A 15,008-nucleotide genomic window follows, 5' to 3' on the forward strand; every position below is an offset into this window, starting at 1 on the left:
TTTTAATTGATAATACTAGTAGTAAAAGTTACTCTGCTGTATAGTATAAATACTAAATATACAGTATCAGTTTTTTCACTTTATCGCGCGTCAGTTGAGAAAAGGAAAAGAAAGGATAAAAAGAAAAGAAAAAAAGTCTCTGTCGTCTCTCTCGTCCTTCGTCGTTCGCGTTGATCTCAGATTCAGTCTTCGCCATGGCGGAGGGTGCTTCTTACGGATTGCGTCGTCCATTAGGTCATTTTCTAATTGCTTTTTTCTTCTTTTTTTTTTGCTTCATAATTTTTCATTCAATGCTTCGATCCTGTGAGTTTAATTGTTATTTTCGACACGATTTCTTGTCACGGAGCTTCAGCTATTGAATTCTGTTTCTATCGTTGAGTGGGTTCCTGTTGTTGGGACTAAGGTTCAGTTACTAATAATGGCTTCGCTAATGAATGGACCCAAGCTTCGGTCCTTACTGAGGTTGACAAAAACTGTGCTCAATTGATTTGGGGAATTAACTATTTTGGGATTTTTTTCAGTCCAATTAGGCGTTATAGGTGTTAAAACGTCTTTGGCACTAGGTTTGAACGACATTAACTATTGATAGTACTGCTTCACTGCATCAATTTTCCACTTGTTCGGGTTCTGACTGGTGCAACTAACTAATATGCAGACCCAATCCCCCTCTCCCCCCAAAATGAGCGAACCTAGTATTGTCAAATTTGTAACTATTTCAAAATGATTTAGTTGGATGTAGAAAGCACCATGCATTTGAGGGATTTTCCTTGCAGAGAAAAACTGAAAGAAGCATCAATTTTTAGAAAGTTAGATTTATTCATGGAGACAAAATTAAAGACTATCATTTGTCCATTTTTTTATGAATCCTGTTCTTATTGGTGCAAAATGTAAAAGAAAAAAGTTGGATTCAGACTAGTGGTATTTGGTAAGGTCTGACATGAATATATGTTGAGCCCTGGCTTCATATGGTAAGGCGGCTGTTTTAACTGTTCTTGCTTCCTCTTATGGTGTGTGAAGAAGTTTGAAAATACACCGGGGAAAGCAAAAGTGAATTTGAGTGAAGGATACATTGCTTCAAAATATAACATACACAATGGCCTTGTCGGCAAATTAATTCTATCAATTCATAGTGGCCATATAATGCTGGGGTTCTTCTTCTTCTTGCCTTCTGATGTGCCTTGCGTCTTACCTCTGTGTTGATTACAAGCATATTCTTCTGCGGTTCTGCCTCTCTCATTCTCTGTATACTAATACCATTAATATAGTTATCAACAATCCCTAAAATTGTAGTCACTGTGCAGTATTTATTTTAACTCATAATAACAGGGTATTTATAGATCACCCTTATGAACATAAGGAAAGTTACCCATATAAATCTATGAATATTTATTTTCAGTTAAAGTTTAGTTCAAAGTTATCATATACAAGATATTTTCCTTATACATCATTTTCATCACATGTATATCTTCATATATAATTTTGCCTCTTTTGGTAGGATCTTTCGATTTATGATATTTCATCCCCCTCCCGATCTCGTGTGAGATCTCGATTCTGACAACGTTGGTCAAAACAACTTTTTGGACAAAAGCTCCACAACATTTTGATTTTAAACTATTTTAAACACAAGCTTTTCCAAATAATCACATAAAAAGACTAAAACCGAACTGATTCTGACGAAAGGAATATATTTGGTAGATAGATTGATTTTTGGGGGGACTAACAGGCTGCTTAATTTATGTACTGGATACTTTGACCTCAATATTGGACTCATGATTGACAATGTGGGTGTTCTTTTCATATGCCAGTTTATCTTTCTTTTTTGATTCTGTAACAAAAATATTCTTATTGAAGCATGTCACTTTTGTGGCCATGATTTGATTCTTTAAGCTTGCTTGAATAATTGTATTTGTGTATGTGATATTATTCAAAAATCAAATATTTAACTGAATGCCTTATATCAATGTGCAGATATTCAGCAATTACAATTTGAAGCCCAGCATCGATGGTTGCGACCTGCAGAAATTTGTGAAATTCTTCGTAATTATCGGATGTTTCATATCACATCAGAACCTCATAACAGGCCACCAAGTATGGTTACTGCCTGTTACTGATAAATTAATTGGCACCTGTATATACTATTATATAATTTTTTACATATATCCATTGGATGGATTGCTTAAGAAGCTTACACCAATACTGATTTTCAATGATGTGTTTGTTGCAACTGGGTGTTAATGAACTTTCTGGCCGAAATTATTAACATCTGTCTATGTGCCGAACAATGTGTTTCAACATGGAAGTATTGCCCTCCTTGGGTTCACTTAGCTGCATTTAATTCCTTTTAAAGATGTATCAAGCATTTTAATTTTGCTTTATCTGAACTTAAGTTATTCATGTTCCAATAGATCCTATATATTCATTTCAAGGAATAGAGGCACATTGGGTAATTCAGTAAATATTTTTTCATGAAATTTGGTAGCAAAAAAGCCCCTGATATGCTTATTGAATTATCTTCGCAATTCAGTAGTTTTTATGATATTATTAGTAGTATTTTGTTGTTTTGCTAAAATCTTGTTTCGTTGTTAACTTCAATCCATCTTTTAGCTCCTAATCCTATTCCTATCATTACTTCATGCTTACTAAGACATCACTTAATGACTTGTATTTCATGATTTCAGGTGGTTCACTTTTTCTTTTTGATCGAAAGGTTTTGAGATACTTTAGAAAGGATGGGCATAATTGGAGAAAGAAAAAAGATGGAAAAACTGTGAAAGAAGCTCATGAAAAGTTGAAGGTAAGCTTATAATTTACTTCAGTTTTGAGTTTGTAGTTAATCAAATTTTCGTAAGACTAGCGTATACATAGGATGATTGGAATTTTCTCCAATTGGAAAGCAAGTCTTTATACCATTATGCAATTATTCACTGGAGTTGTAACATCATTTAAGTAAATTTAGGTTGGAAGTGTTGATGTGTTGCACTGCTACTATGCCCATGGAGAAGAAAATGAAAATTTTCAAAGGCGAAGCTACTGGATGCTTGAACCGTGAGTATGAATTAATTTACTTACAAGACTTTGTGTATTGGAAATTAAAGTACATTCATATTTCATGTGTTTGTTGCTTTGTAAGTTTCTTAGCAAGTACTGCATTGGTGCATTTGCTGTCATATCTCATGTCAATGTATAGATATAAGTTTTTAAGGGTGTTTCTTTATCCTCAAACTTAGTGAATAGAGTGTTAGAGCTACATTTTTGGCTTTTCTTTGGTGTTTGTATGCTTCAAAGGAGTTGCTAGCTTAGACATGTTGATTGAGAAGCTTTACTGCATTCTTCTTCCCTGTTCTTTTTTATCTAATAAATTGTAGATAACAGTTTTTAATCTTACCGGGTTGCAACTATTTTGCTGCATCTTACCTAATTTGAGTTTTCAATGTTCATCTACTTAAATATTTTTTGTCTTACAATTAATCAGAATATGGTTTTCTTGTTATTTTTCTTTTATTGCAGGGATATGATGCACATAGTATTTGTCCATTACTTGGAAGTTAAGGTATTTTGCTCATTTCTTCATATTTTTTCTGTTATTATTCTTTCTTGTTAGTTGTTATTACCAATGGTTATGTATTTTTATCAATTATAAGTTATAACTCGCATTTCTAGCTTTTGAACTTTATCTATTTTTTACTTGAAACGTTTTACCTCCATAACTTGAGTTTTGATGTTTTACAAAATATGATGATACATTTGAAGGGAGAAAGAATGAAACAACTGCAGTTCTTGTAGGCTATGTTGAGCCATCATGAATTATTAGTGATATCATTGCAACTCATTTTGGGTCTTTATATTATTTAATAACCATGGCTGTAATTAATGAAGTATACACAGGATGAGTTTTTCATAATGCGTCTTGAGTAGGAAACAGCCACTAAGCCATTTTTAGATATGATTTGTATGGCATCTAGATTGAGTTCAATTTGATCAATTGTCAATGTGATTTTTTTTAATACTATCAGTATTACCTAATGACATGTTAACATGTCATTAAAAGAGTTTGAGTTCCTAGTTGTTGTGATAGTCAAACATGGGCCCAATGGGTCATATTGCACATCAGCAGCATAAGCCCATGGATTAGAGAGAATATGTCAGGAAAAATAAGTAGAGTCAGGGTAAGAATGATGAGGTGGCAGAGAGAGAAAGGGGTGAGCAAATTGTGTGAGTGTTTCTGTTATATGGGGATTGTGTAGGGCGAGTGTATGATGAGAGAATCATTTTCAGTTAGTGGCAGAGAAATTTCTATTCTCTTAGGGAGCTGAGCTCTGTTGGCTGTAGGGATATTCATTTCTCTGCATTTTCCTTCTATATCAGAAATAAAACATTGTTTTTCATTATTGATTCATTTTCCATGTCATTTGTTATTCTGTGATTTTGGCTTGCATAAAAAATATGCCTTTTTAGCATTGATAAACCAGTGTGGCTAAGCTTAAGCATTATACCCATTGAAAATGTTGAATTGTATTATTTGCTCTTCAGCTGGTATACTATTTTTTTCCTGATCCCATTTCATTAAAAGTCTCAATTGATGATATAAAAGATAATGATATGCTCAAATGGGCATGATAGTACATGTTCGGTTTGTGGGTTGGGTTCAACCTAGGTGCTCATGCCCTAATGGCTTAAATAAGTAAGGGCTTGTGCCTAATATACGGTGTTATGTGTCAAAAGTTGTGTTTCTACCAACAGCTTAAGCTTTTGGCATGGTGGTCATATCTCTTGGTATTAGAGTTGGTCTGGGTTCAAATCTCAGGTTTGAAATGTTTCCAAATCATCTCAAGGTTTGAGGACTAACCTTTTCTAAGAGGGAGGAAATGATATGCCCAAAGAGTCATGAGGTATATATTGAGTTTGTGGGTTGGATTCAAGCCGGTGGCCTGTGTCCAATGACTAAAACAGGAAAGTGCTTGTGCTTGATGCAGTTTTATGAGTCAAGACTCAAGAGTTGCACATCTGCCAACATCTTAAGCTTTTGGCATGTTGATAAAAGCACTCTTGGTCATATCATACAATCCTTTTTTAAAATATCTTGAAATCTATTTTTATCATATTCTTCTTGGGATCAAGCATAAAGAATTTGAAGCTGTTCAATGTGGAAGAATCTGTGTTTTGTAGTTCTGGTCTTGATTGACTTGAGTGCATGGGTGACTTCTTATTCATAGATTTCTTCTGGTTTTTTATTTCTCAGGGTAACAAAAATATTGTTGTAAATAATGAAGGTGATGAAGTCCCAACAGATTCCCAAAAGGTAACTTCTCCATCGTCTAGCCTTCCCACACATCATAGCTGTGTTTCTTCACTGAGTACAGATTCCGTGAGCCCAACAACCAGTTTGATGTCTTTACATGAAGATGCTGATTCTGGTAATTCTGCTTAAATTTATTTCATGAGGGTTCAAAAATTTGTGGCCTGTGAAGTGAATTAATATGCCAAGAGCCTGTTTGGATAAATTTCTCCGTAAACACTTTTAGGAGAAGGAAAAATGAAACAAGTTTTTCCATAAGCTTAAATTAACTTATGTATAAATTATTTGGTAGAAGCTTTCTCATTTTAAGCTTATGGAGAAACAAACTTATTTCATTTTTCTTTTTATTTGCTTCTACTATAAGTGTTTATGGAGAAGTTTATTGGAACATGCCCCAAGTCTTTAACTATCTTGGGGTACTGTTACAACAAATATTTGTGTAATAGTTTGGCCCATTTGATCACCCTTAAATGATTTAATCATAATTCTTTCCAGAGGATATCCACCATGCAAGTTCTGGGTTGCACCCATTACATGAGTCACAACATAGTGGGAATAGTCCATTGACGGAAAAGATTGGTGCTGGTTCGAACAGTTCATATCTTATGCATCCCTTTTCAGGTTACCTTCCCTCCTTTTTCTTCATTTTTGTTGTCTCACATGTATATTATAACTTCTATTAGGCAACCTCTGACATGTGTTTCCCCCATATATATATCTTAAAATATTTTTAGGTGATAATGAACAGTCATCAATTTCTGGAACGGATTATATCCCTGTTGTTCATGGGGATAAATTTAGAGGAAATGATACTGCTTATACTGATGGTCAGAAACCGCATGGCATGGCACCATGGGGCACTGTCTTGCAAAGCACTGCCAAATTGCACAATGATCCTTCTCTTGCATCATTTCCTTCCATCCTACCTAGTTCAATGGGAGACGTCCTTGAACAAGAACATACCATTTTTGGTGACCTTTTAATGAGCAAAAGTGGTCTCACTGAGGAAGCAGAGAGTTCTCAGTCTCTCCAATCAAATTGGCAGGTACATACTGTTACTGCATAGTATATCTATCAGTAGTATTATCTCACATCTATGACTATTATTTTTGGGATGGAAAAGACATAATTTGACAGTTTTATGGGACTAAAGCCTGTGCCAGAGCCACTTGACCTGCAATTTTTTATTAATCTTTTTAGTTAAACTTAATGATGAATATATTAACTATCTAGTAATGGGCTGCATTTGTTATATAAAAAGGTTTTGAATTGTTTCTGAAACTCTAGAAATGCTTTTGTTGGGAAAAACCCAAGTCCTGCATTGACTAGAGATAGTGCCAAGATAGGGTACATAAGTGGGGAATAACCCTCACCTTATAAGCTGTTTTGTAGGGCTGAGTTAGGATCCAAACCCAAATTCTAAGAGCCATAATTTCAGATTACAGTTTTTTTAGTAACTTGAACTTTCTCCAGATGTATCCATATCCAATCTTTTTGTTGAGATAAATATTTTTTAGCTTGAACTCTTCGTAAATAACTTGTTGGGTAACCATGACTGGGTGTTGGTTTTTCATAATATATCTTAATCTGTTGTCTTTAAAAAAAAATGACTGGGTGTTGCCTTGGTGTCAATTGTATCTTTTGATTGCTTAATTTGAAACTGATAGTTTTAACTTTGGTTTCTCTTGTATGTAATTTCAAACTACTACTGCTTATGAGATTTGGCTGAAAACTATAACTATATTCATTTTGTTATTTAATTTGATGCAGATTCCTTTTGAAGACAATTCAGGAGGCATGCCAATGTTAACCCAAACCCAATCATTTGGTCTGCAATTTAGATCTGATTATGGCACCGGTTTACTAGGGAACGAAACTCGTAATGCAAGTTCTGAAATTGCTCCGATCCTGTACAGTTTTCATGGTGAACCAAAAGAGCAGCCTATGCAGCAAAACTATCCACAAGAGCTTGAAGATGGACAATCTCAACATGCACTAAAATCCAATTCTGCAAATAAAGTTCCTGATGAAGAAACTATCAACTATGGCTTAACAGTGAAGAGCACATTATTGGACAGAGACGAGAGCCTGAAGAAGGTTGATAGCTTCTCTCGGTGGATTACTAAGGAACTTGGAGAGGTGGCTGATTTGAATATGCAGTCCTCACCTGGTATTTCATGGAGTACAGATGAATGCCAGCATGTGATAGATGATACCTCATTGAGCCCATCTCTCTCTCAAGACCAACTGTTTAGTATAAATGATTTTTCACCTAAATGGGCTTATGCTGAGTCTGAAATTGAGGTACTGATCTTGTGGAAAATCTATTTTATTATTATTATTATTATTATTATGAAGAAGAATCAGATGTAGTTTGATTGACATGCTATCCTGTTCAAAACTATACAGGTGTTGATTATTGGATCATTTTTGAAGAGTCAACCAGAGGTGACAACCTGTAACTGGTCCTGTATGTTTGGGGAAGTTGAGGTTCCTGCTGAGGTCTTAGCTGATGGAATTTTGTGCTGTCAAGCTCCTTGTCATAAGGTTGGACGGGTCCCTTTCTATGTAACATGTTCCAATAGGTTAGCTTGTAGTGAAGTGCGGGAATTCGATTTCAGAGAGGGCTTTGCTAGAAATGTAGATTTTGCAGATTTTTATATCAGTTCAACTGAAATGCTGCGTCATTTGAGACTGGAGGATTTTCTTTCTTTAAAGCCAGTGGACCCTTCAAATCATTCTTTTGAGGGTGATATGGAGAAAAGAAACTTAATTTTTAAGCTCATTTCACTGAGAGAGGAGGAGGACTATTCAATTAAGGATGAAGTTACTAGAGAATTGGATATATCCCAACACATGGTGAAGGAGCATCTGTTTCACAGGCAGTTTAAAGAGAAGCTGTACTCATGGCTTCTTCACAAAGTAACTGAGAATGGTAAAGGGCCAAATGTATTAGATGAGGATGGGCAAGGTGTTCTACATTTAGCAGCTTTTCTTGGTTATGATTGGGCCATAAATCCAATTATATCTGCTGGAGTTAATATCAACTTCCGAGATGTGAATGGATGGACAGCTCTTCATTGGGCTGCATCCTGTGGCAGGTAAGGTTCCTTGAGATTTTTTTTTCCTCTTTATTGAGTACAGTTGGTTGAACATAAGTTACGTCTTCTAATCTGGTTGAACCTTCTTTTACCTCCCTGATATTCTTAATTTTTTTTTCCACTTTTATCAAGTGAATTTGTTTACAAAATTGGTTTGTCCTAGCATATGAAGCAAATTTAAGTTTTCTTTAAAGGGTGGTAAGAAATCTCCAGTGTTTTGCATGAATGGACTTGTTCCACACTTCCACCCCCTCCTCTCCTTGGTGCTAAACGTTAATACAGTTTTTATTATGTGTTTAAAATAGTAAATTAGCTAACTTAGAGTTATCCCTAGAGCAATTGCTTTGCTTAGTCAAAGGCAAATCACAGTCTGCTTGCAGCATTGACTTTCTCAAATATATTATGTTCAGCATAACATAATTTTTTCACTTATGTTATTCTTTCCTCCTTTTCTCAGAGAGCGGACAGTTGCTGTCCTTGTCTCCATGGGTGCAGATTGTGGAGCACTGACAGATCCATCTCCCGCATTTCCATCTGGTAGAACAGCTGCAGATCTTGCCTCTAGCTATGGGCACAAAGGAATTTCTGGTTTTCTTGCTGAGTCTTCATTAACTCACCACCTCGAAACCCTCACAATGGATGATCAAAAAGGTGGTCAGCAAGAAATTTCAGGAATGAAGGTGGTGCAGACAGTTTCAGAACGATCTGCAACACCTGTGCACTATTGTGATATCCCAGATGCCATCTGCCTCAAGGATTCACTTACTGCTGTGCGTAATGCAACACAAGCTGCTGATCGTATACATCAAGTATACAGAATGCAGTCATTTCAGAGGAAGCAGTTAACTCAGTATGAAGGTGATGATGAGCTTGGATTGTCAGATCAGCAAGCTCTTTCTCTGCTAGCTTCCAGGGCATGCAAATCTGGACAAGGGGATGGTTTAGCCAATGCTGCTGCAGTACAGATACAGAAAAAGTTTCGTGGTTGGAAGAAGAGAAAAGAATTCTTGATGATTCGTCAAAGAGTTGTTAAAATCCAGGTACGTTGATCTGTTCTTTTTACTTGATTTTTCATTTTCAATATTCTGGACTTTCTTTTTAAGTAAACCTGTATATTGTTAGATGGTCTTAATTTATCATCCAATCATCTTATGAATTATTCTGCTATTTTGGAAATTAAAGGTGGAAAATTGATTGCATTGGAGATTTTGATTGATAAAAACTCTGGATGTGGATAAGAATGGAAAAATGCTTCTTAAACTTTTTCATCTCTTTGCTCCTTCTATAACTACTGTATACATGTGGATCACACATTGGGATTGTCAAAAACTGTAGAAAACCATCCAGAATGTGAGGAAAGAATGCAGTAAAGTGTTCTTTATATTGGGTTCTTCCTTCCATCATTCCATGCATTTACTTGGTGATTTGGTGTTGTGTCAACATTCATCAAATCATGAACTTGAGCACTTAGTGGGCCGTAAAAGCAGTCGTATGTCATGGCAGATCCAATGACAACTAAGACCACTTGAAATAGGGAGCATTTAATTCCCAAGAAAGTACACCAAAGGATATATAGCACTATTGTCTAAAAGTCTTTCCTTACCTCCTGCCACGACCTGTAAAGTAGAAAATTCAATTTAAGGACACAACTTGTATCCACACAAAAAAAGATTTAGGAAGCTACCGGAAAAGATATTCAGAGACTTCCCAAAGCTTTAAGTTCAATTATCTCTGGCCTGAGTCGTCTTTTAAGACTTGGGTGTGAAGTTGATGTTTGCCAAGCAACTTTACCCTTCCCCTGCTTTGCTACTTGCACCTCCAATGTAACTTCCATCCCACCCCCTTTTCCCAAAAGAAGATATGACTACTTAAGATATTTTCCTGTTTTTTCCCCTATCTTTCATTTTTTTGTGTCCCTATGCCCTCGACACATGCTTCCACTGACTGTTGATATCTGTGGTGTCAAGGCCCATGTTAGAGGTCACCAGATAAGGAAACAGTATAAACCAATCATATGGTCTGTGGGAATCCTGGAGAAGGTCATATTACGTTGGAGGCGCAAGGGTAGCGGTTTACGTGGATTTCGACCAAATGCCATTAATAAAGTCCCCAATCAACAAAATGATTCTCTGAAAGAGGATGATTATGATTATCTCAAGGAGGGACGGAAACAAAAGGAAGAAAAGATCCAAAAGGCCCTATCAAGGGTGAAGTCCATGGTTCAGTATCCAGAGGCACGTGCTCAATACCGGCGTCTGCTAAATGTTGTTGAGGACTTCCGTCAAACCAAGGTATTTGTTAACATCTGGCTGGTGTCTAAACTCTTTAATATTTGGCTTAATGATATGCTCATAGCTGTTTGATAACTGGCAGGCATCTAACAAGGGTTTGATCAATTCTGAAGAGACAGTTGATGGTGTGGAGGATTTGATTGATATTGATATGCTTTTAGACGATGATAATTTCATTCCTATAGCATTTGATTGATCCTGCAATGGCTACTCCCATCTTCCCCACTGTAAATACATGGCCAGTTTGGCTTTATTTGGCATTGGGGAGTCCTAACATCGTCTTGATGTATATATTTCTAATCAAAATTACCCGGATCCAAAGGCTGCATATAAATAGATTATGATAGCTAGAATGCACTCTGGTTTGACAGTTAAGATATTGTAGTCTAATGAAACATGGTTTATAGAAGATTTTTTTTTTTTAATAGGCAGATGGTTGGGGGTTATATCATAATGATGTAACTTGCTAAAATATTAATCTGCAATGTGTACAAAAGGCGACTGTGGCGAGAGAAACTATATACTAAGTGCTAATTATGATTTATGATATCAAGCTTGTTTCATCGTTTACATTTAAATTCCTTTTTGATCAGTTAGTTCTACTTCTGCAACTTGTCTTTTTAGTTATAGCATCCCCATCTTTCTTAAAAGGATTTCCATTCTAGAATTTTAACTTCTGCACTGTAGAGGATATAGGCGTGGTTTGCTTCTGGTTACCTCCTTCACTCTTATCACTGCACGGTTTGCAACGTACTGGGTTTTTGTTTTTTATCATCACATAAATTGAAGAGTTTAGCACAGCTTCAACTAGAAAGACTAAAGGAACTCATTTTTGTTTCAACTTGTGTATATCCAACGCCTGTGTTAGGCCTGTTCAAGAAGTGGATCACTTAACCTGAGCTTACAAATGAATGTTGCTATATTTGACGCTGGGTAACATCTTGAAATAATTTTGTAAGTTTAACTAAGAGCAATGTTACAAAAGTCGATGATTAATCTTCTTAATATTTTATAAATAAAACATAATATTTGTTTATTGTAATTTTCTGTTTGCTTGATTTTGAAATGGAAAGAATCGTAATGAATGAAAGATAATAACCAGCTTAGATTTCAGCATATTTAGTTGCTGTTTGGTAACCGATTAATAAGTTTTTTAAATGTTTTTGAAATGGTTTAAAACATTTTTTTATAGATAGGGTTCTAGCAGTGACCAAAACTAGAGTTGAATTTGGATAGGAACAATGCAGTTTTTTCAGGTCAGCGAAATACGCAGCATCCAATTTTGATCCAATGTCTAGTCAGGTTTTCTTTAACGCATGCAACATGCATTGTTCCCGACTCTAGAAGGAAAACACGAGAAAACGGCATTTTATGTTGTTAGACATGAGGCTATTCATGCACATGCTTGACATACTGTTACAAATTTAGGTATATCTCTCTTAATTCAAATCCAATTAAAACATACAAGTACTTCTTTCGTTGAAGACTTGTTTCATGGGCAAACTAATTTTGCAGGGATAAATTAGGGATTGAAAAAGAAATTTTAGTTATCGAGGGAGAATTTCGAGCATGAATTGAAAAGTTGAATCATATGTATAACTTTACTTCTTTTTTTCTTTTCATCCAAAGACTTCTTTCTTCTTTTTTGCATTTTAAAAAAATTATTATAAAATATGATGATACTTCATGATTAGATAACTAACATAAGAAAAATTTACATTAAAATATCTCCGTCTGAAAACGTTACTTGGAGAATTTGAATCCAATTCTATTCATACCTACATAATATTGAACTACGAGTGCATTTTGATTAAATACATAATTGAATTTATTCTAATTACAAAAATGGCTTTGACTGCAATTTTAACTATAACATGAAGGTTTTAAAATCTTCATGACCATAATGCAACCACAATTAAGACCATGGATCTCATTTGTCCATAATATCAAAGATCTCATTTGTCGTAACTTAGAGCCTTCACTCTAATATGGTTTCAGCATGCATGTGAGGCTTAAGCTAATTGACAACAAAATCCATCAAGTGGAGGATTTTTACCGTTGTCCACTCATTCATGCAGCAACAGCAACAACGGGGGAAGTTGCTCTGTTCTTGAGTAACAGAGCAACAGAAACAGGGGAGGAAGGAGACATTAGGACAGGAGTGTACACGTGGCAAAACCCCACCTCGTACACCTAGGTGACTGTTTCTTTGCACGCGGGTGGCATGTTGGTTCTCATGATGACGATGCCAACGTTAACAAAAATAAGTAACAACAGCTTTTCCTTTTCCTTCGTGCTATCAAATTCAATTCTCAATGGGATTTGACTTGGCTTTATGCTTTCCTTCCACCAAACACTGCACAGACAAATGCATGCAATGGCAGCTCAGGGGAGTTGACTCTTTCAATTTTGTAATAATAACCACATCCACTATCATATTTATGCCTTGCTTTTTCTTTTTTCTTTTCCAGTTGAAGGAAGCTCTATTCCTTATCCATTTTTCAATTGTTTTTTGTTAATATTATTCATCAACTAATTTCAAATCTACAACAGTGTCTGGTGAGATGTCGAATATCCTTTTTCTGGCAAATTTTTTGCATCCCGTGCTTGCTTGTTATTAACTCTCTAATCTAATGGATCGTGTTGGACGGCACCCTTTATCGCAAAACTAGAAACTGTGTCCTTGCATGTATATATGATTACAAAGAATATTTCCGAACATTTATTGAGACTTTTAGAGATTTAAAAATAATTAAGGATAAATTGTCTTCTTAAAACAATATTTTCTTTGTATACAAGGTCACAAATCAAATCCGTGACCACTAACTAAAAGGAATGGTGTTTATCACCACTTAGATGAAATAAAAAGAAAAAAAATCAAACATTATGTGAAAGAGAAAAAAAATAATTTAATTTTTATACACAATTTTTTATATTACCAACCGATAGAAAATTATAAAAATACGACTTTTAAGTTAATTATGATTAAAGGTAACAAATTTATTATGTATTTTTTACTTGTAAGAATAAAAAACATATATAAAAAAAATTATAATAACTCATTTATTTAATTTAGATGTCCATGATAACAAACTTATTATATAAGACTTTGAAAGTAATTTCTAAAAAGTCAACAATTTTATACAATTCTTATTGTATTATTGCATAAAATTACTTTGATTTCTTATTATAACACGACGAATCGGTATTTCATTGTATCTCAAATAGAATCGACTTTAAAAAGGAATATTTGTGAGGGAAAAAATAATCCACTAATATCTACCTAGTAATATAAAGCTTGGATATTCTGTATAGAGTCATAAGTTTTAATTTCTATGTCACCTTTGTACACTATTTTTTATTTATTTATTACAAACACAGGATAAGTCAAAATTTATACCAATGAGTTGAGTAAAGCAATTAACTGAATAAGGGGAGTAAAAAGATAATTTAGTTTGAACTTCTTCTGTTTTTCTGGTTTGAAGTTTAAATTTGGGTGAGAGGGACCTAGGAGGAAATGCTGGTGCAGGGCCACATGAGCGACCAAACAAAACAAACTAGTCTGCTATTGTAATTTGACCATTCAGCTTTTACTACCAGGTGGATCAGCAGTATATTATAATTTTAGAAAGAGAAAAAAAAACAAAAAAAATAGAGCAGGATGGTTTCTGACTTTCTGAGACATTTATTTGTCTATTTAGATCCGCCCTAACTATTTTAACTTCATCTAAAATTAAACCTGAGCTGTGAGCCCCACGAGATTCCTTGCCTTCAAAGTAGTAGCAACTTCTGAGTTCTTCACTCTCGCATTTGTCATTTAATGTCTTGTTTCAAAAAATATCTTAAGATTAAACCCATAACCATTTTTGTCGTCAATTGCTCATTGTACGTTTCTTTGCTCTAAGTTAATGTCTTCTCTGAAAAACCTAACCTGCGGGGTTGACTTATTTAATGCAGATCCAATTCTCCCTTATTATTTTTACCATACATTTTTTTGGGTACTACATTATACACTTTTTTTTTTTATCGGAGTATAAGAAAATACTAATAAATTTAAGTACCATAAAATCACAGTATTTCATGTGAATTTAATTTTTATGTACATTAATTTTCAGTAAAAAGTATTTTACACTTTTAACTAATAAAAAATTATAGTTAATATAATTTTTAAGCTAATTATTATAAAAGAGAAAATAATCTACTATATACTAATAATATAAAGAAGTTTTACATTTATTCAATAAAAAATATCAAATATAATGTTTTTTTTTTTACTTTTATTAAAATCACTTCAAAAATCAATTTTATCATAATTTTTTT

The 15,008-nt window shown here is 34.5% G+C and overlaps 1 protein-coding gene across 1 annotated transcript; it reads left to right on the top strand.

Moving 5' to 3' along the window:
• Positions 1-60: 60 nt before the first annotated feature.
• On the top strand, positions 61-11,237 carry LOC100818124 (calmodulin-binding transcription activator 2). The gene is made up of 13 exons (XM_003547033.5): positions 61-234; positions 1,969-2,088; positions 2,679-2,794; positions 2,957-3,045; positions 3,508-3,550; positions 5,240-5,414; positions 5,792-5,917; positions 6,031-6,341; positions 7,067-7,600; positions 7,706-8,397; positions 8,855-9,437; positions 10,365-10,688; positions 10,771-11,237. The coding sequence occupies exons 1-13, from the start codon at positions 195-197 to the stop codon at positions 10,882-10,884; spliced, it is 3,267 nt and encodes a 1,088-aa protein (XP_003547081.3). The 5' UTR covers positions 61-194; the 3' UTR covers positions 10,885-11,237.
• The last annotated feature ends 3,771 nt before the right edge of the window (positions 11,238-15,008 follow it).

Source organism: Glycine max, chromosome 15, assembly GCF_000004515.6.
Source record: "Glycine max cultivar Williams 82 chromosome 15, Glycine_max_v4.0, whole genome shotgun sequence".
NCBI classification, from domain to species: Eukaryota; Viridiplantae; Streptophyta; class Magnoliopsida; order Fabales; family Fabaceae; genus Glycine; species Glycine max.

Bases quoted from the DNA above. Each gene is read 5' to 3' on its own strand.
- LOC100818124 (XM_003547033.5), top strand. From the start codon at position 195: ATGGCGGAGGGTGCTTCTTACGGATTGCGTCGTCCATTAG. The intron at 2,795-2,956 runs GTAAGCTTATAA...AAGTAAATTTAG, and splicing joins AAGCTCATGAAAAGTTGAAG to GTTGGAAGTGTTGATGTGTT. The intron at 9,438-10,364 runs GTACGTTGATCT...TGTGGTGTCAAG, and splicing joins AAAGAGTTGTTAAAATCCAG to GCCCATGTTAGAGGTCACCA.